The sequence below is a fragment of the Rhinolophus ferrumequinum genome, chromosome 9, assembly GCF_004115265.2.
Source record: "Rhinolophus ferrumequinum isolate MPI-CBG mRhiFer1 chromosome 9, mRhiFer1_v1.p, whole genome shotgun sequence".
Classification (NCBI taxonomy): domain Eukaryota; kingdom Metazoa; phylum Chordata; class Mammalia; order Chiroptera; family Rhinolophidae; genus Rhinolophus; species Rhinolophus ferrumequinum.
In genome coordinates, this window is record NC_046292.1 from 10,655,857 (window position 1) to 10,677,570 (window position 21,714).

Below are 21,714 nucleotides of genomic sequence, written 5' to 3' on the forward strand. Positions count from 1 at the left end.
TGACTGGGCAGGCTGTAGGGAGGAGCAGCTAGAATTGGCTGCTCTCTCAACGGGGTTTGCTCCCGGGGAGGAGGCAGTGCAGACACAGTAAGGAGGGGAGGACTAGAAGCTGGTGTGAACTCGACTATTTTCAGTCGTCTTTCTGTTGTTACTCCCTTGCTTTAACTGTAACTTGTCTTCTGCCCTTTAGAACCTAAGGCTTGAAAAACAGCTTCTGCCATTCCACTGCTTGGGTACGTCACAAACATGGTCTGCATTTGGTGATAAAAAATTACCAACATTTTATTAATTAATTACCAAAGTTCCCCAGGAGCTTTATTAGTTAGTCTGTTTGAGGTAAAGTCCTGTCTCTCCAATGCCCCTTTTCATTCTTTCCACTTGGATTGTGCTGGGGTATATTTTGGTTTGATTTGATAGGTGGAAGGAATGAAAATAGACTTAGGGTAAACTTGTGACCTGGTATCTTGTGAGTTTTAATTTAATCTTGATGTAACTTTTTAAAATGTTGCTTTAAAAATTAAAAGGTACTTCAGATTAAAGTCCTGAGTAACAACTTTTAAAATTAAAAATGCTATACCAAATTGTATTTGACTTGGAAGCAAACTCTTAAAAAAAAGCAATATTTTGCTTTAATTACAAATTTTTAGTGTCATGGTTACTTTGTGAATAAGAGCTTCTTTCTCAGTTTGCCTCTTTGAGAAATAAGGGAGTTAACTGATTAAACAAGGCCTAATTTCTGATCAGGGAACACCCAGAAGTCACTAAGAAATATTGAAGCCACAAATAAAAGTGTACATTTATTTTTGTCTTTTGATTCCAGGGTTATATAGAAAATAGAAATTTCCATAGCCTTGCTTGTGTTTTAAACTTTCAGAATGAGTTTGAAACCTCTGTTAGTCTATTTTACTTATGGTAAAAGTTTACTCAGCAGTTTTGGTGATCTTGTTCTTCTCTTTTACCCTTTTTGGGTTGTCTTCACTTGGAGGCTTTCTATGGTCATTCTCAGAAGCCGTGGTATAATTTCACTCTGCCCTGAACAAGGAATCATTCATGCACAAGAAACAAAGGATAATGTGGTATTCTCATTTTAAAATAAATTAAACATTAGCATTTTCTAAAGCTCAGAATTAGCCAAAATTTCGTCACAGACACTTTCCCCTTACTTTTTTTTTTTAAAAAAACCTGTGTCTTAGAGTTCAAACCAAGTGATTGATTGCCTTTATCAATAAAGGGGAGTTTTGTGATTGCTTCTCTTGTGAGAAATAGAAAGAGCACCCTCTGGTAATTTATTTACTTAAATTATTAGCCGTTCATTAAATTATATGCTATCAGAGTTTAACTGCTGCTAGAAATTGTATAAAGTCACCGCTATAGAGCATCTTTCCAAATTCACTTTGTGTGTTAAGTGAACTTCTTTCCAGATAGACAAAATAGTAAGTGAAACATATTTTAAAATTAACTTTGCAAAATAGAGTTGGTTTCTCCTAAGAATCTCAGAGTCATACTCTAAAAACTTTTCTTGGTGTAGAAGAGATTAGAAATATATGTTAAGATGAGGGTAGTAAATTACATTCTGAGAATCAGGTGGGAAAACACTTGTTATAGCTTAATAAAATAGGGCTGGCTTAGAATTTGGCTTAGTTAATATTAATAACCATTTGAGATTTTCTTAATGCTTTTAAATTAAAAAAATATTTTTGATGGCTTAGATGCATTTTATTGGTTTTCTTTCATAAATTTTTTTTTTTTTTAACTTGTGTGAATTGTGGGTGTAATCCCGAACAAGGGATGGTGGGCTTTTTGTTGGTTTTTTTTTTTAAATCATCAACAAAGATAGTTTTAAAGTTTAAAGTGGTAAGTACTCTGGAACTAAATTCTACTTTTTTTTTTTTTTTTAAAGTAATTCTGTACTTTTAAAGAGGAAATGTGTGCTTGTAGGTATCATTTTCCTGACTTGTTGGAACTACCTGTAATTATAATGAGAAATATATGTGACTATCAAGATAACACCCTGATAATAGTTTTTCTTAATGGTTTTTATATATACTATAATCGTTATTTTTAAATGTGGTAAACCTCTCATAAATGGCATTTCTTTAAGCATTAACATGGTCTCTTATTTAGAGGATGGTAATGCTTGTTTATTGGGGAGCTTTTTGGTTCTAGAAGTCGGTTGCCCAATACTGAATCCACTAGTCCTGTGTGGCTGTTGAGCACTTGAAAATTAGCTCATCTGTGCATCGGTATTGATCCATGCTATAACATGGATGAACCTCAAAAACATGCTAAGTGAAAGTAGCCAGTACGAAAGACCACATGTTATATGATTCTATTGATATGAAATGTCCAGAATAGGTAGATTTATGGAGACAGAAAATAGATTACTGGTGGCCTGGGGTTGGAGGTGGACAAGAATTGGCAATAGTGACTGCTAATTGGTATGAAGTTTCATTCTGGGGTGATGCAAACTTTTTTTTTTTTTAATTTATTGGGGTGACAATTGTTAGTAAAATTATATAGATCTCAGGTGTACAATTCTGTATTACATCATCTATAAATCCCATTGTGTGTTCACCACCCAGAGTCAGTTCTCCTTCCATCACCCTGTATTTGATCCCCCTTACCCTCATCTCCCACCCCCCACCCCCCTTACCCTCTGGTAACCACTAAACTATTGTCTGTGTCTATGAGTTTTTGTTTCTCATTTGTCTTGTTCTTTTGTTGTCTTTGGTTTATATTCCACATATCAGTGAAATCATATGGTTCTTTGCTTTTTCTGTCTGACTTATGCAAACTTTTAATTGTACACTTTTAAATGAGTCAGTTTTAGGGTGTGAAATTATATCTCAATAAAATTGTTTATAAAAAATAGACATTGGATTTTGAAGATGTAGCAAAAAAGTATTTTTATGTTGATTGCATGTTGAAATATTTTGAGTATATTACATTTAATAAAACACTAAAATTCACCTGTTTTTACTTTTTATAGTGTGGCTACTTAAAATTTTAAATTAAATTTTTGGCTTCTAGTAAATTTCTATTGGACAGCACTGTTCTAGAAGTAAACTCTATCAAGATACAGTGTCACAAAGTAATTTGTGCATCCACTTAGTGCTTTCCATTTTATTTAAATAGAATCCATTGTTTTTCTTTTCTTTCTTTTTTTTTCCTTCTTTTTAATTCTCGAGACCCTTCTGTTCTCTTGGAAATGTTGGATTAATGGAAAAAAGACTCTTTGGGATGCTTAAGCCTAAAGTGTAGACTGAGCTACTTCCAGATTCCACCTTTAACAAATTTGATATTGGTCAAGCTAAAATGCATGTTGATTTCCAGGGTGGCCAAAGGAATGTCTTAGCTGTTGAAAAACTTTAATCTCTAAACCCCTAAATAAATTAGTTTACTCCCCAAGAAGAAAATTAAATAAACCAGATCAATTTTTATTTTATTTAAAAAAAAACACCCTTGATCTGAAGGTAATTTTTAAGTGATGGCTAATACTTTTGATAGAGGTTTAATATGTGTCTATTCTAATGAGGAACTCTAATGGCTTATGTCAGTGTTCTCTTCCAGCTGGTTACTGGGAAAAAAAAATGTCTATTAACATGTAGTGGAATTCTGGTGTTGGAATTAGAGTAAGACACACATTTAATAGACACCTGGCTTCTAGACATGATTTACGTAACCAAAACTGAGGACTTCTATGATTCTTTGAATGTTATTTTCAATGGTGGAGGGAGGCGCAGACTAGCCTTCCAAATGTGCTCTGTCATATGGTGGTTGGAGCCATTTGGACTGTAGCTTTGAGTTTGTTTCTACTGGAAGAAACTGCAGAGGAGTTGTATAAGCAGAACGACTTGGGCTGGAGTTTCTTAGTGAGTAATTCCACGTCATTTATAAATAAATAAGTTCACTAAATAGTAGATGGCTTTAGGCTTCCTGGTAGGGAGTTAGGTGCCCTTCTAACCTTGGGTCTAGCACTTCCTTAATCGAGTCCAGAAGTGAGAAACTTCTTTTTTATTCTGGACAGGAAGGAGATATAATTAATTATAGCATGAAAGTGAAATTGGAAAAAGGCAAAACCCAAAGTTCAAATTTACTTGTGGGTTTGGTAAAGGCTACAGCAGTTGTATGTAACTATTTGGAATTAAAAACAAAATAAAACAATTTTTCACTTGATCTGTATGCTTTCTTGGTTTATGCCTTTTGAAACATTTTAGTTATTCATACAAGAAATATATCTGATTTTGCATACTGTGTTCAGTTAAGGAAATGAGAAAATCACACTGTTATAATTGATAGTTTAGATTTCTCCTAGATTTCTCCTCCGCTTGTCCCTTGAGTGAGGCATCCCTTAGATGTTCTGAAGGCTGTGTTGCCACACAGAAGGATTTCTTGTTTCTCAGGCAGCCATGTTATATCTGCTTATTACTTTCAGGGAGCATGTGTGTTTGGTGCTTTTTGGTTTGAGTTAGTTGAGTAGCAGGTTTTCAGTTTTAAGGGATTGCCAAGAATGTAATGACTCTGTGGGCCCAGGTTCTTTGGAATTTAAGCTAAAAGTATTCTGGGCCAAGGTTGTTTTGGACACAGTGAGAATATATAGAAAAGTAATTTTTTCACTTTACCTACAATTTTTCACTTAACAGAATCTGATCACATATCTCCCCCCCCAAAATTGGAACATAAAATGGTAAGCAGCACTTTGTGACTAGATCTCTCTGCTAGTCCATCATCTTATAAGTTTTAAAGTTAAGTAGGGAATTTTAGAGCCATTTGAAGCCTACCAGAAAATAAGCCTCATGATTCTTAGTAATAGATTAACAAGAGCATAGCTATTTCCATTTTTTTCTATTAGAACAATATGTTTTGAAACCACCTAATTGTGTTTTTAATGCCAAAAAAAATTATAGCAAAATATACATAACATAAAAATTACTATTTTTATGCCACAGTTCAGTGGCATTAAGTACATTTACCTTGTGCAACCATCACTGCCAACCAGATCCAGACTGAAACTCTATATCCATTAAACAATTTCCCGTTCTTCTCTCTCCAAGTCCCCGTTAATCACCCCTTCTGCTTTCTGTCTCTGTGAACTTGACTTGTCTAGGTACCTCATAAATGAAATCGTACTGTACTTGTTCTTTTGCGCCTGCCTTATTCACTTAGCATACGTTTTAACAATTCATCCATGTTGTAGCAAATGTCAGAATTACTTTTTTAAGACTGAATAATATTCCTTCATGTTTTTTTGGGTAAGTTTAATTATCCAGCAGTCATCCTATAGATTAACATGTTCCTTTCATTTAACCCCATTCAAAGATAATAAGCTTAAAAATATTAACTGCAGTTCTAATTGCATCCCAAAGAGTTACTTGTACTTAATCTTTTCTGAGCAAGCTAACCTCATGTAGTATCTTTAAGCTCAGTTATCTGTTAAAATGAGGTACTCTTTAAAAAGTAGTCTTTAATAATTTTGGTTTTTTCCAATTTATGTAAACTATTGGACTTCAGAATAGGAAGAGAAATGGAACCAATTTTCATTATTGTGGTTGAATCGACCACGTTAGTGACTATGAACTCTAAACCTATTTATTCTCTTAACTACCTATAAAGTGGAGCCAGTACCTGTCTAAAGTTTAGACATGTTTGGTATTTATAAATGCTCATAGGTGAAAGCTTGATGGAAACTAGAACTCAAGAAAAGTTAATTTCTGAGGTCTAGATTTTCTAGTGTACTTAGAAATCCTTAGGAAATAAATTACTGATTTTTTAAAAAAGTATCAGTAATGAAAGCTGATGGCAGCAAAAAGAAAACTTACTGCTGGTGGATTGTGGTTCTATTTCTGCCTCTACTTTTGTCTAATAAAAGAAAGCTTTCTTCTTTTGTCAGTTTCACTCTTTTTTTTAGTTAACTGAGTTTATCTTTCTTTTTTTTTTTTAATCAGATCTTTTCCCGTAGAAGTCTTTGTAGTTTCTAATGATAGAAGAAATCTGTGGACCAGTACAAAATTGAAGTTAAAATACTGGTTTCATAATCAAAAAACATTCTTGCTCTTTAATATATCAATACAGTTTTTCTCAGTAAGTATTCTAAACTTGATAAATTTTGACAACTTTTCATTAACTTTGGCTTTAAAGAACTTAATTTATCACTTATACAGTTGAGAACCAGAGTGCTTTCCCCCTTTTTTTTTGCAGTAGTTGTAGAATCACCAGTTAGAGCTGACTCATTTCTCTGAAATCATTTTTGAGGAACTTCACCTGCATAAACCAGGACAAGGGGCCCCTTGATTCAGCAGAAGCTTATTGACAGAAAGCAGCAGGTAGCCAGTTACAAACTGGCTAGTTTGGAATCTCTCACCTTTTTCTAAGGAACAAAGAGAAGAACAACTCACTTTGTATTTACTTGTTAGGTCATCTTTGTGTGTGTATATTAAAATAACACAAAATTTACCATGTTAACCATTTTAAGTATACAGTTCAGTGGCTTTAAGTACATTCACATTATTGTGCAATCACCACCACCATCCATCTCCAGAACTTTTTTCTCTTTCCAAACTGATAGTCCCTCTGTATCTATTCAACAACTCCCCACTCTCCTCTCCCCTAGCCCCTGGTAGCCACCATTCTACTTTCTCTCTCTGTGATTTGACGACTATAGTTACCTCATAAATTGAATCATACAGTATTTATCCTTTTGTGACTGGTTTATTTCACTTAGCGTAATGTCCTCAAGATTCATCCCTGTTGTAGCATGTCAGACTTTCCTTCCTTTTGAAGGCTGAATAATATTCCATTGTATGTCAGTTCCCCATTTTGTTTATGCAGTCATCTGTTGGTGAACGCTTAGGTTGCTTCTACCTTTTGGCTATTAAACATGTGATGAATGTGGGTGTACAACTGTCTGTTGGAGTCCCTGCTTTCAGTTCTTTTGGTCACATAACCAGAAGTGGAATTGCTGAATCATATGGTGATTCTCATTTTTTGAGAAACTGCCATACTGTTTCCCACAGTATCTACACCATTTTACCTTCCCAGCAGCAATGCACAAGGGACCCAGTTTCTTTACAACCTTGTCAACACTTGTTATGTTCTGTTTTTTGGTAATAGCCATCCTAATGAGTGTGAAATGGTATCTCATTGTGGTTTTGATTTGAATTTCCCTAAAAATTAGACATGTTGAGCATCTTTTCATGTGCCTTATGGCCATTTGTATATCTTTGAAGAAATGTCTGTTCAAGTTTTCAGGTGCCCATTTTTGCATCTGTTTGGTTGGTTGGTTGTTTTTGGCTGTTGAGTTTGATCATCATTTTTTAAGGCAAATTTTAAATGTCTTAAAGTTACAAAAAAAAAAATCGGAGTTTTACTAGTTTCGTCTGAACATGGTACTTTGGTGGGGAAAAATCTAACTATAATACTAAACTACCACCTTAAATCCCTGGGTTGAGGGTAAAGAAAGCTATTGAACCAAGAAACCATTTTAGTATGAATGGAATAGTTTTCATTGATATAAACCTTACTAGAGTAGGGGTAGCAACACTGTATAATTCACCCATCATTTGTTTAAAATGTAAAAGTTTTGTCTACAAGTACTTTCATCCTGCTATTGACGCAGTGAAGCCCGCATCCTATAGTAGAAAGCTATTTGCTGTTTTCCTTTTGGTCATGTTTTCCAAAATCAAGTCACACCAGAATGTTTCAGATCCCAGCTTCCTCTTGAGTAGTCTAATTTTCAGAACTTGATCTTTTTTCTTCACTTTTTTTTCTGTGAGTTTCAGAATTATCCAAAGATTTTTTATGAAGTGATGCATTAATAATAAGGAAAACAGTCTCTTTTAAGGATTCCATGTTTGATTTGCATCTTAAAATAATGTTTTCAAAAGAAGGGAAAGCAGTCAAAGAAATAAATGTGGGCCTTCCCAACTTTGGCACTATTCATATTTGAGGCCAGACAATTCTTTGTTGGTGCCATCCTGTGCACTGTAGGATATTTAGCAGCATCCTTGGTCTCTAGCCACTAGATGGCAGTAAGTCTCACCCCCCAACCCCCCCCCCCCCTCACAGTTGTGACAACCAAAAATGTGTGTGTGGGCAGGGGCCGCTAATGGTCCCCATTGAAAGCCACCGATGTCCGATATAGGTATTCGCAATGATTGGATTTGTGAATGAAATAGAACAGTGAATCCAAAGATACTGGATTTTGTTAGACATTTAACACATTTTCTTTTGTTGTATGTTTTAATTGTGCCTTTGCTTTCATCCCAGAAAATGTTTGTTTTTAAAAATCATTTTCCACAAAGTTCTAGATGATAGGATCCATAAAGTGTTTTTTTATAGATATCAGTGATTTTTCAGTCAAGTTATTCATATGTGTCAGATAAAGTTCTAGAACCTTAGAACAGCCATTATTTTCTTGAATAATTAATAAAACATTAAAGAAGAAATATTTTGCAGTTTGCAACAAAGGAATATTTTGTCAGAAATTTTAATTTCACTCTTAGATACTGAGTTTAGTTACTACCTGCATTTTACGGAGTGTGGTGTACTTCCCAAGGCATTAATTTGAGTCACTTGTACGATTCAAGTCAATAATTGGAGGCACATCCATTACACACTGGACACCATATTAGACTCTACGTTTACAAAGATGAATCCGGTATTGGACTTTCAGGAGGCTGATAAATGAGTAGTTATGATACAGAATGAAGGGATTTGAGATAGACATTGTAGTAAAAGACTCAGGAGCACATAGCTAGGAAACCAGTGAAGACTGTAGGGTGGGGTGGGAGGTCAGGAACAGCTGCGGAGCAGGAGGTTAACATTGGAGCTAATTCCTTGAAGGCAGGGCAGGCAAACAGGGATAGAAAGGTGTCTTCCCCAGGAATGGGTGTGGACAGGAGCTCTCTCTCATATGCTCACTGTGTGCTGGGTAGAATGCTAAGCACTTTATAATCATTCACTCATTAAATCCTCACCGAAGCCCCTCACAAATGGTAGGTATTATCACTATTTACATGTAAGAAAATTAAGGATTAGAGAGGAATTAATTTAACCAAGGCCTTAAAGCTAATAGTTATTTTTTTTTAAAGGCACCCATGACTAGGAACTGGTTTAATGATCTTGTGTGGCTAGGTCATTAGTGGGTAGGGTAAGAGGGTCATAACAAGGGAATGAGAAGGAGCAGCTAGTTAGGGCCAAGATTTAAAGGGTCTGTTCTCCCTTGGTGAAGAATGTGGATTTTACCCTGTAGGTATGTATGTGAGAGCTAATCAAAGATGGATGGAAGGTTGGAGGTAGGTGGAGAGTCATAAAACCCTAGAGTTAGCAGGACTGTCCTTTGAAAGAAGGTCATGAGGTCTGGTAACCCAGTAGGGGAATTAAAGTTTAGAGAGGCAAAATGAGGTGCTTTACTAGATCACACAGTGCAGTTATTTCCTTCCTCATTTTCTTATAAAATACAGCGACTTAGTATAGGTTGCCTCAGAAGTGGCAGATTTGAAAATGAGATCACGTCAGACTGTCTACTAGTGTTTGTTTTTTTAAACTTTCTGGGCTCAGGACCTTTTTACAGTCTTAAATATTTGAGCTTTGGTTTGTTTTAGGTAATATCTATTGACATTTGCCATATTAGAAATTAAAACTTTGAATTTGAAATTTTTATCTAATTCATCTGACATACTGTTTCTTTCCTTTTTAAATTTTAATAGTTTATTTGAGCAAAAATTGTTTTTAATAGGGCATTGCCAAACTGGAAGTGGTTAGGAGCACTCCACTAACAGGAGCTAGTGGAAAGACTTATATAGAAAAAAAGCAGAAGCAAAGCAAGGAAATTATTTGATCAGTTATAGCGTAAGCCTTTGCCTTATTTGGAAAGGTGTGATTGGCTGTTTGTGATTGGCTGTCCTTAGGTATGATTTCTTAACCTTGAGACATTTACAGGCTTAGGTTTTGGTTTGCTTACTCAAGCTGCTTAGGTATTAGAATCACCTGTCTAATGGCTTCCTTATTTAATTGATTTAACAACTGCCCCCATTTGTTCATCCTATATAGTAAATGAGAGATTAACCAAAAATTGTTCAGGTCCATGGAAGAATTGTTTTTGCTGTTCATCTTATCGTTCATTTTGTTTCTTTAAGTGCAGTGAGACTATCTGATGTATTGCTGATGGCTGCAAACACGAATTTAAGACCCAGGGATACTATAATGATGATGGTCAGACAATACCAAGAAACGGAAGTCTGCTCTTTAGGACTCCCAACCAAATCAGTTGGTACCAGAGAAATCAAAGAATGTACCTGAAGTGGCATTAACCTGTTTTATTTAGCCTGATTGTTAATTTCTTGTGTTTGCTACAATATCAGAGGTATTGATCCAGGTACAGCAGGAGGTATTGGCCTATGGCACAGACTTATGGCTTGTTTAGCCAACAAGTAATCCAGAGCAATTCTATTATTTAAAACTACCTTAGCAAGAAAGTCTGGGGACTTTTGTTGTGCCTCTATGGCCTTAGCGGTAGATTTAGCAGCAGTTGCCAGAGTTTAGGAGAGAGCGTTGTCTTCCTGTGCATTAACAGAGAAAAGGCAAGTAGAGAAAAGGCAAAAGGAATGAATGAAAAAAGTTTCATGTTGGAGATGAAGCTCTTCATCCATGATCTTGGGAGAACTGTCCACCTTAAGATGTTGTCTGCTTCTGAGGAGGAACCTCTAGTCAATTTTAATTTTAGATCTCCAGCTGTTATGACATAACTATTTTTTTAAACAAAAAAGAGTGAGATGAGTGGCATGGTTTTATCTTTTTACAAATCTTTTTAATGTCTGATTTAATAAAATAGTTTGGTTCTCGTAACTATTTTTGTATTCAAACCGTGATTATGTTTTTTGTGTGAAGCATATGAAGAAAATCTGGCCTCACACAGATATGTAATTGAAATAGGGAGGACCTCACAGACCTGCCCCCCAAAAGGACCTCGGAGCCCCCACAGCACCTCAAACCTCATTTAGAGAACTGCTGCACTAACAAGATATGATCGTCTTGAAAATTTGGACCTGTAAAAAATTGGATATAGGGGGATTTTTATCTGGTATGGTGGTATTTTCCATTTAATAAATTAGATGATTTTTACCCCCTCATTTGATGGAAGCACCAAGGGCAGTGGGCATATTTTGAATTGCCCAAACCTGATAGAAAATCTGCATTTTGCATCTTTTCCCTCTTGACTCAAGCTTATATATTGATTATGTATATAGAAAAAAAGTTATTAGCTACCTGATGGAAGATGAGAGATTGTTGGAAAATTGTCACTTGAGATTGTATCTGCTTTTAACAAATGGGCCCTCTTAACTGTATTAATTGCAAAGTTTTCTAGTTGCTTTAATTGCTCCTTTAAAAAAATCCATTTATGCCAGATTTTTGTTTCTCAACTTAATTTGGTTAAATACTTTTTAATCTTCGAGTTTTAAAGAACCCAACATAGGTACATATTTATCATACTCAAATGTTTACAAATAATACAGGGACACAGATATAGAAGTCACTCATTGGATGTTACTATTGTATGTGAACAAATTTAGTCCTGAGTCATCTTATAAATAGTATATCCAATGCCTTGACATTTTCGATGTTTAGAGTCAAAAGTTCACTGTAGTTCTGTGTATAAAGTGGCTGTAGGGATAGTTGATTATTTGACGCCACAATTTGGTTTAAGAGAATCCTGGCATCCCATATTCTGTTTGCTTATCAAGAATTGTTGTGTAATTAGTTTATTATATTTCGTCATTATGGAAATTTTATTCAATCAGATCTGCTTCTTAGTTCTCTTAGTAATCCTGATTTAAATTTATAAGCATATAGGAAATCATTCAGCCTTTATTGTCTTATGTGCTTTGGGGGAAAGTGTAGCTAGATTTCTTTTAAATTGAATTTCTTTCAAGTTCTTTATGATTTAGAACTTTTAATTGATGTTGACAATGTAATATTGATGTGGCCAAGTAAATTTAAAGTCCACTTTCTTAAAACTATTAGTTGATACGCCATCATCAGTACTTTTAAGACAATTTAGATAGGAATAGCTTCTGCTTAACTACTTTTTGCCTTTCAAGAAACAACTAAGTACTATAGATCTTATGTTTTGGTGAACTTTTGTGATTCTTCAGTGAATATGAAAACAAGAATTTTTAAAATTAAAATTGACACATTCTGGATATTTGGGCTTTCTGTCAGGTTAGTAAGATTGCAAAGTATTTAGGGGTCTAAATTTGTGCCCCCATATTGATTCAGGATCTTAAAATCCACAGTACGTTTAATAGACTATATTGCAAATGTACATTGCAGTTTAGGTTAGCATATCAAAATGTGACTCAAAAGTTGTGTCATTTTATCATTTGATAATTCATTTTGAAACCTTTCCCCCTTTCTAGTTATCACTTCAAATTGGTCAGCAGATAATTCTGCCAGTTAAATTCTGCATCTTGTTTCAAATTTGGTGTGGTAGCGGGAAATTCACCAATAGTTGATGACATTTATAACAAATCTAATTTCTATCACTGTTTTGTACTTTAAAATCATTGTTACCATTGATTAATCATCTTCCCCTCCATTTTTATAATACAGACATATAGAACTTGTTTTTGCTGCCTCATTCATTATTACAATAGCCGGAAATTCTGCTCTTGCCCATGTTTATTTATTTATTTACCCACCATGGCTAAGGAATTTTGATGTATATAATTTTGATAGTATTGGACTTAATGGATTTTCCTTAATGGTTATTTTACAATTCATTGGAATTAAGTTGATAAGTCACACAACATATTCTATACTGTAGGCATCTGGTGGCCCTGTGAATAGTCTTGTATTACTTGGAGTGCTTAATACATATAACAAGTGTTTTTCTCCTTTTCTGCTAAAACAGATTAATTTTGTTAATCCTTAATTTGAATGAAAATATAGTATCCTATTATTCACTTAGTACTGGTAACACTACTTTTGCTGTATGGTCTAGAAAAGAAAATTATTTTTACAGTTGGGAAAACTGAAGCCCAGTGATTTATAGGTGGCCTGACAACGATGACTTGTGGTTCTATCTGGAGGCTTTTATCCCTAGTAGTTTGTATTTTGTGACTCATATATTTCCGTTTGGCTCTTACTGGCATTGGTTATTTCCTTACGTTTCATACTGCAGAAAGCTCTGATAATCTCATGAAGTTTTCATTTTTTTTGTCTTAGCATGTGAAAGAAAGATAAAAGTGCTGTGTAAATTCTTAGTTATACCTCCGTTTTCTTATAGTATTTATTTGTTTACTTAAAAAAAGAAAGCAATAGCAATTTTGTCTCAGATCCTAGGGTTGGATTTATTAATCGGGCTGACTTACAGATCGTCTTGGATACAAGAGCTGTAGTCTTAGCACAAATGACAAAAACCATCCATCCGGTTTTTCCTCTAGTGAGTGTGCTTAAAGTGGATTAACCCTCAGAGTTATATAGAGATAAGCCTTCCACAACAGGAAGGAGTGAGTATGAAGCAAAATTTCAGAAACCTGTAAATAGCAGAATCTGTGAATAGCTTTTTATCAATCTATTTGAGAAGGCTATAAAAGAACTAAACGGCAATTAAATATTGAAAACAGCGACTGGACTTGGAGCTGAGCTGCACTCTCCACAACTAGATTGAAGGACAATGACTTAGAGCTGATGGGCCCTGGAGAAACACACTGTTCCCCAACATTCCCCAATAAATTTTTTTTTAAAAAAAGGACTGAAAACCATAGTAGTATTGCACCTGGAGTACTGAAGAAAATTTTATATTTTCTCACAGTCCTTAAGCATAATAAATTGTTTAAAATCTCTCTCTCTTAATCTGACCATATTGGTAATATTTTCTCTTTGTCTTTCAATTGACTGTCTCTTCATTTGAGGGTTGTATTAAACTGAAGAGTAATCAATTCAGTTTCACTGACTTCCATTTCCCACACGATTCAGAGAGAAAGCCTAAACAAGCAAGACTCAAGTAACTTAATGATACTTATTCATTAGACCTTTAACATTTTTAAATTAAAATTACCTGGGAAATTACTTTGGATATTTATATTTCCCTAAAACTTAATTTACCCATGAGGTAAAGTAGTAGTAATAACAACAGAGCAGTGCTGCTTCCTTTATTGAATGTCGTCGTATTCCAAACTCTGTAAACCTGTGGATTATTTTACGTAATTCTTAACACTATGAGGTAGGTCCTATTATTTTCATTTTATAGATGTGGAAACTGAGGCTTAGCAACAGGTTAACTTGTCCAAGAATGCAAGCTGTATGTGAGAGCCAAGATTTGAATTGAGATCTCTGAATCCAAAATCCATATATTCACTGTTCTATCATTATTACCCTTAAGTGAATTGTGTTTATTATTTTAATTTGGAAAAAATTGTTCAAAGTTTGCACAGAATGATACATTTGTCTTTAGGTGGCATGTGGCGGTTCCACATTCTTAGGCCAATGTTTGCTGTCTTCTGCTATCTTTGAAGGTAGAATATGAAAAAAATGTGGAAAGGGAAAGGCGTCCTGAAATCTCAGACCTAAAATTTAGACCTTTTAATTATTGCTACTTGTTGATTTTAATAAGTCTTGTATACTGCTCATTTTCTGTTTGTCTTTTCACTGAAGTTTTTCTGCCCTTCTGCAGCACTGATTCCAGCAGTACTTCAAGTGATGACTCTCCAGCCCGTTCAGTTCAATCTGCAGCAGTCCCCGCACCCACTTCCCAGTTGCTTTCATCCCTGGAAAAAGATGAACCCCGTAAAAGTTTTGGGATCAAGGTTCAGAATCTTCCAGTACGCTCTACAGGTAAAAACTGCACCTTCCATCTCTGCTGCTGTTGGGGAATGAGAGACTGAGCAGCTTGAATTCTGTACTTTTTAGTGACAGTAATATTTCATGGTTCATTAATATTTAATGCCATGTATAAAAAAGCAAATGATTATTATAACTTTATATGGTTTCTAGGTTATATATACAAAGATTGCATGTTATTTGATTTGTACTTATTATATACACATACATATACAGTATACATGTTCTGTGCATATATATAAACACATAAAGATTGTATGGTGCATGTTATAAAAGAAAGCATGGTTTATTTTTGAATAAATATGCTTTCTGGATTAAATATTTGGATATTAGGGGAAATTTGGTATGATGAAATTGTAGAAATACTCTTTTCAGTTAGATTTATTATACAGGTCTGGAGTCCTGTGTTACGTGAAATAACTTCAGGCATAAAATTATGATAGGAAACCCATTTCAAAATACTAACAGTTTAAATGAGGAAAGTCATTAATAAAGCTATAGTCTTTCTTTTATTCCTGATGTTTTTAATTGAGAATTAACCATAATATACTGTTATTCCTACAATAGGTATATTGAGTATATAAACAACATTTAGTAGATGGTCAAACCAACAGAGATCAAACTAAGTATTTCTTAGCTAAGTGCATTTCAGTGATTAAATTATTTATGAAACAGTGTATAAAACCTACATACCAAGTTTGTGAATAGAGATATTGAAACACAAATGCTGATGAGCTTTTGATTTAGACTACTTGGTAATTTAGGAATGGGCAAGAGGTAAATTGGCTTGTCTTTCTATACAATTTTAATTTTTATAATGAAGCAAATTAATACAAGATGGTATGATTCATCTGTAAAAGGTCTCGAAGTTTAGCATGTTGCATGCCATTTCCCACACATTTTTATCATTGACATGATGCTTAGAAAGCCAGAAGTATGGCTTTATAAAATCTTTAAAAAGTCTTATATATGAAGTTTTTGTTACGAGGTTTAAACATAACCAGAAGTAGGAGCAGCAAAATGAACTCCCCCTACACTATACTCCAGATTTTAAAAATCATCAATAAATCTCCTAACACCCAATTTATTTTCAGAATTGTACAGTAGTTTCCAAAGTACCTTTTTAGAATTTAGGTCAAAAATCGGGCTAATGATTTAGTAGCTTATTTATTTACTTGTTACTAAATTAGAAAAATAAGCAACTTGTTTTTGTTTGGGTATTTAGATACAAGCCTTAAAGATGGCCTTTTCCATGAATTTAAGAAATTTGGAAAGGTGACTTCAGTGCAGATACATGGAGCTTCAGAAGAGAGGTACGGTCTGGTATTCTTCCGGCAGCAAGAGGACCAAGAAAAAGCATTGACTGCATCAAAAGGAAAACTTTTCTTTGGCATGCAGATTGAAGTAACAGCTTGGATAGGGCCAGGTAAGAGACAAAGAAGCTGAGTTTTAGTGTAATTTGTATTCCAGCCTATGAAAGGGCAACTTATTCTCCTGAATGTGGGCACTATTACAGATTTATTTATTGACACACTACTAGTGCCTTCTATTTTATTTATTTATTTATTTATTGCTTCCCTCCCGCACCCCTCTAGTACCTTCTATTTTAAAGAGTGGTTATATTTATTATTCAACTTAATTAATAAAATACGTTGTTTTGGTTAGAGAGGGTAAAATTGTTTTGTTTCTATAAGGGAGAAATGCTGACTTTTAAAGTGAGTATGACAGGCAGAGTTTAGCCCCTTGTTGAGTCCTGTCTTCGCAAAAGGATTAAATTGATCGAGGTAAGGAGATAGTTCCTAGGAGAATTACAACAGAATTATCCTGAATTAGAAGACAAACTACTTGTTGTATCAGTTCAAGGGACTAGTTAGACCAGTTTTATTTCCATTATGCCCAGCACAAATTGGATCTGTTATTCTAGCTTCTATGACCTTGAAAGGTAGTGACAAAAAAGCAGGACTAAGTCTTATGAGTACGACCCATTGAGAATTTCAAGGGGACATTTAATTAGCTTGAACCAACCTGTAAGAGCTATTGTAAGGCAGGAAGTCTTCTCAGGGATGGCTTGGGTCTGTTTCTCCTGTTCAGAATCACTTGCAGTGCTTGTTTAAAATGTAGATTCTGACCTTAACCCAGTTTACTGGTTCAGAATTTGCATACTCAAGTTTGGGACCCCCTAATTTAAGGCAGCTGTGAGTTAACTTTCTAGAGGAATGAATAGAAACGTTAGAATTATGTAGTCACATTACATAGTGAGACAATTAAACTTTGAGACTAAGACTTTGAGTGGAATTTATATGGTAAACATAACTCATTTTCTTGGGATATTCATTTTATTTGATAATTTAGAGGGGAAAAATAGAATTTCCCTGGTAAGAATGTGAAAATGTTATTTGTATCTTAAAATAGGCACATAGGTGTTAGACTGAATACTGCAAAATGTGCATGACTTGGTGATAAAACAGGAATTCAAAGGAATATTATCTTTTCAAAGGAATTATATAACAGGTTATGCCTTCATATCCCACCTTTCTGCCATGTTTGAGATGTACTGTCCTCAGTTCTACGGGGCTAAGAGCAACTGAGGAACATTTGGAATAGGTCAGAACTGATTTGAGGAATAATATTTAGAATGTCGTATAATCTATGTAAGTTTTTAGAGCCATCTAATTCAGGGTCATTATCAAGTGGTGGGGCTAGCTTGAGATTTTTGCTGTAAAAAGCATTTTACCTAATTATTTAATACCCACGATGTAATTGGGTTTTAACCACCTATCAGAGAGGATTTTGAGAAATTTGGTTGATTCAAGCATAGGAAAGCTGAAGGTACTTTTTCCACATGGGACAACATGAAACGATGTTCGAACAAGCAATTGAGTATGGAGATTTGGTTGGAGTTATGCTTTTGGATGGTTTAAGTCATACATGTTTTGTATTGAAATGTATGGAGCTGGTTGCTTCCTTAGGTCAAAGACCTCGTGGAATTAAAGAGATCCAAATCCAAGAAACCCAGCTTTGCAGATAGACCCCTGATGGCTTCTAAAGAAGACTGTGCTTTCTTACTCCTATGTGCAGTGTTATAATCCCCTAAACATGAAATTGCAGGACAAAAGAGTTTTTTCAGTGAAATGTGGGCGTTAAGTCTTAAAATGGTCATGAAGACTAAATTACATGTGGAAATACACTGTTTTCCTTTGCTAAACTGAATTTCAGATTTTGAAATTTTTACTGAGCCTTTTGGTGGAAATGAAGCTGTTATACAGATTTTAATGGTTGCAAATCATGCTTTGTCCTTCTGATTCTGCCTTTTGGAATACAACCCTCAAAATATGTCCAAATGATTTTTTTCTTTTCTTTTTAGTTTTTCTCCCTTTAAAATGAAATATTCCTAAATATGTGCCCTCTATTAGTTAGATAGTTTCAAGAAGACCTAGTTGATCTTGAAATGAGATCTACCCCGGTGAGATAATAATGAAAACATAAGAGGCAGGTATATATGCTTTGGGCAGTGTCTGGGTCCACCCTCTCTGTGAAAGTGCATATTCTTTGATGACACTGGTAAGATTAAGCTGAGCTACCACTAGAGCTATGAGACTGGAATAAGGAATGAGAGGTATTCTGGCTGAGTTCACTCAATAGCTCAGCAAGTTGAGCCTTTTTTATACCAGTGTTGGCGTTGACGTCATCAGTGGCTGGCACTAAAATGTCCAATGGCTGGCACTGAACACTTTGTTTCAGTCAAGCTGATTAAATATTAATTTTTTGGATGTGGCTTTGTTTTTCTTAAAGAGAGAGAACATATGCCTTATAATGATCAACAAAACGTTGAATGTCCCTGCCCTCAACCAAGTTAATAAATGGAGCTTCAGAGAAACCCGATCATCGACTTAGACATTAAACCAGGGCTTTTGATCATAAGAAATATAAACCTTAAGAGTCATTTAGTTGCTTTCTGCTTGTTGTTGAGGTCCATGTGACACCAAAAGAAGATCTTTCATAAGTGTTGCTTCAGTCAGTTTTCATACAATTATTATTATTATATCTAAACATTGCTGTATTTACACAGTTGGGTTATGTTAACTAGTAGGAGAAATGTAAAATGTAAACATTTTATAAAATGTTTAAAATAAATTAACCAAGTAATGACGCTGGACTATTTTCATCTGAGTTTTATGTGTATTTTAGATTGTAGTTTTATACTCCAGTTTGAGAGCCAGCTACATAATTTTGGAACATAAGATTAGGCTAAAATAATTGTATTAGCTGGGGTTTAAAATCTATTTCTGTGTTGGTGATTATTTTTAAAACAAGTCAACTTAGCAGATTGAAATTAAGTCTACTTTTCTATTTTAAAGATCAAAGTGTTACTTCCCCCAGCTTTGGGGGGCAAGTTTCTTTAGCCTTTGTATTCCTCTTTTGCTTTGGATTTAACAAGAGGCAGATATTTCTGAAGGTGTGTATAATTTTTCAGATTGTATGAGTACTCAAGCCCAGTATTTTAGAGATTTAGTTTCTTAAATGTAGGTTTTGCCCATAACATACAAATACACATTAAAACACCTTCTTCTCTTTTTACTCTGCCCCCATCCAATGTACAGAAACAGAAAGTGAAAATGAATTTCGCCCTTTGGATGAAAGGATAGATGAATTTCACCCTAAAGCAACAAGAACCCTCTTTATTGGTAACCTTGAAAAAACCACTACTTATCACGATCTTCGCAACATCTTCCAGCGCTTTGGGGAAATTGTGGTATGTTGGTTTTTCCAATAAAAAACAGTTTTAGATCTTTGTCATCAAACGTAAAGCATAGCACAGATTATATTTACAAAGATATTTAGATGGTATGATGAGTATTTTTCTCATTTATCCTATGTGTTTTTAACTCCTGTTAAAAGATGATCTAGCAAGACCCACGGGGGACTATTTTTGTGTGTACGTAAAAATGTATGTTTCTCTTTATTTTGTTCACATATATATTTTCCTTTCCATTTTTCCTTTTCCATTGGATGCTGTTTTAATGCCATCTCCAGGCCTGTGGGTTGAAAGGAAAATCTGGAAGAGAAAACATGTTTGTAAGAAAGAAGCAACAGATGGGTGTATGGTTATTGTGTTACCACAGGGCACATCAGAAGTACCCTGGGGATCACTAGAGCATGGCTGTCACGCTGGAAGCTCAGTTCTATTTGGAAATTTTAATTAGAATCACTTTTGATATTAATGCAAGTCATTGTTAGATTCAGAAACAGAAGGATTTTTCTGTTTCCTAAGACTCAAAACTTGAATTAATTTATAGAGAAAATAGTTTTTACCCTTGGGATATACTATTTTGTTTAGTGTTTGAAAAAATAGGGAAATTATTTCTGTCTTTTCAGGACTTTCTCTATTTTAATAACAGTGAAGACATTGCTCTAGTATAGTTGTACTTTGAAGAGTAAAAAAAATAGTTTTGGGTAAGAACAGCCATTGTTAATCTTTCAGGTGTGTGTGTGTATTTGTCTATCCATCTATCTTACTTATACACTAATCTCTAAGCAAAAGAACCTTATTTTTTAAAATGACGTAATCTAGTCTTCTGACTAAAACATTATTTGTGCTGGAGGCTGATCTTACCTCATCTTATCGCGACTGAGGGCAAGAGATAGAAGTAGTTGGTAGAAAGTAAAGAAAAAACAGAAGATATTTAGAGAAACATACCAGCAAAACATCTTCCTTTCTCTTTCAGTTATTGTGATTTTTTAAAGTTCTTTTGTTGTGCGTGTAGTATATATTCTTAATTCCAGCGCTACTGCCTTCCTAGATGAGTGACTTGCTAAAATGGAGTAATTACTGTGTTTTAAGAGCTGTGCTTCTCAATAAGGTGGACACATTAGTATTCTGTTTGAAAACCATAATCTCATCATGTTTGCGATTGCTCTTGAGTGCCACTATTTTAATGAAACACCAACTTTGGGGAAATGGTCTGCTACTTACTGATAACAGATTATGTGATTGTCAGAAAGAACCTATTTAGTGAGTCTACCCACCAGTGTTCTTTGGAGACTGTTTCTCTTCAATAGATTTATCCTAGGTTATTACATTCTACATAATGGTAAAAATCAAAGTGAGTGTTTACTGTTACTTAGAACAATTTTGAGTATAAATTATTGCTTTTTAAAAGGACCCATCAAACAGCTCTTTAAATGTATTACTCATTTTGTTCTTTCAGATTTTGACTTTTGGCTTGTGACTCGTAGGAGGCCTAGATAATCATAATAATTACTCTGTGATATCTGGCACAGGTCATTATTGTTTAAGTACAAGTTTCTCTGGACCATTTTCAGTGTAAGCCAGGTTTTTTCACCAACTCTAACTAGGCAGGACCAGCGTGTCAGGTGTGACTACAGGTTTCGAGCATGCCAAAGGGATGGGGGTGTTTCTTTATAGTGTTTCTTTAATCCAGGGATGGTGTTCCAATGCGTTTTCACAAAGTGGTTTTGAGTATTTATATATCCATTCAGTCTGGATGTGAGAGATTACTGTATTCATCAATCTCCAGGCTTGGTTCAGTGACATATATTGACACAGTGAGTCTTCTTCTAATTTAGGATTGCATATTTTAAATCACTTTTTGAAAAACTTGATTTCTTTATAATTCTTACTCTTTTCAGATATTGTGGGGTTTGTTTTTTTGTTTGTTTGTTTGTTTGTTTTTAAGGAGGGCACAGCGCACAGTGGCCCAGGCAGGGATCGAACCCTGGCAACCTTGGTGTTACTAGCACCATGCTCTAACCAACTGGGCTGACTGGCCACCCCCAGTTATTGTATTTTTAATGGCCTGCCCCAAGTAAGGGGTTTAGATACTGCAGAAGGGAATTATTTTTTAGGTGTTT

At 34.7% G+C, this 21,714-nt stretch overlaps 1 protein-coding gene across 3 annotated transcripts in view; it reads left to right on the forward strand.

Annotated features, from left to right (window-relative positions):
* The window catches only part of SPEN (spen family transcriptional repressor), a 74,054-nt gene that overhangs the window by 33,966 nt on the left and 18,374 nt on the right, over positions 1-21,714 (forward strand). For all 3 annotated transcript variants that reach the window (XM_033114528.1, XM_033114529.1, XM_033114530.1), the window contains 3 exons: positions 14,675-14,835; positions 16,067-16,267; positions 19,443-19,594. In XM_033114528.1, coding sequence (XP_032970419.1) covers positions 14,675-14,835; positions 16,067-16,267; positions 19,443-19,594 — 514 coding nt within the window. The remainder of the gene's footprint in view (positions 1-14,674; positions 14,836-16,066; positions 16,268-19,442; positions 19,595-21,714) is intronic.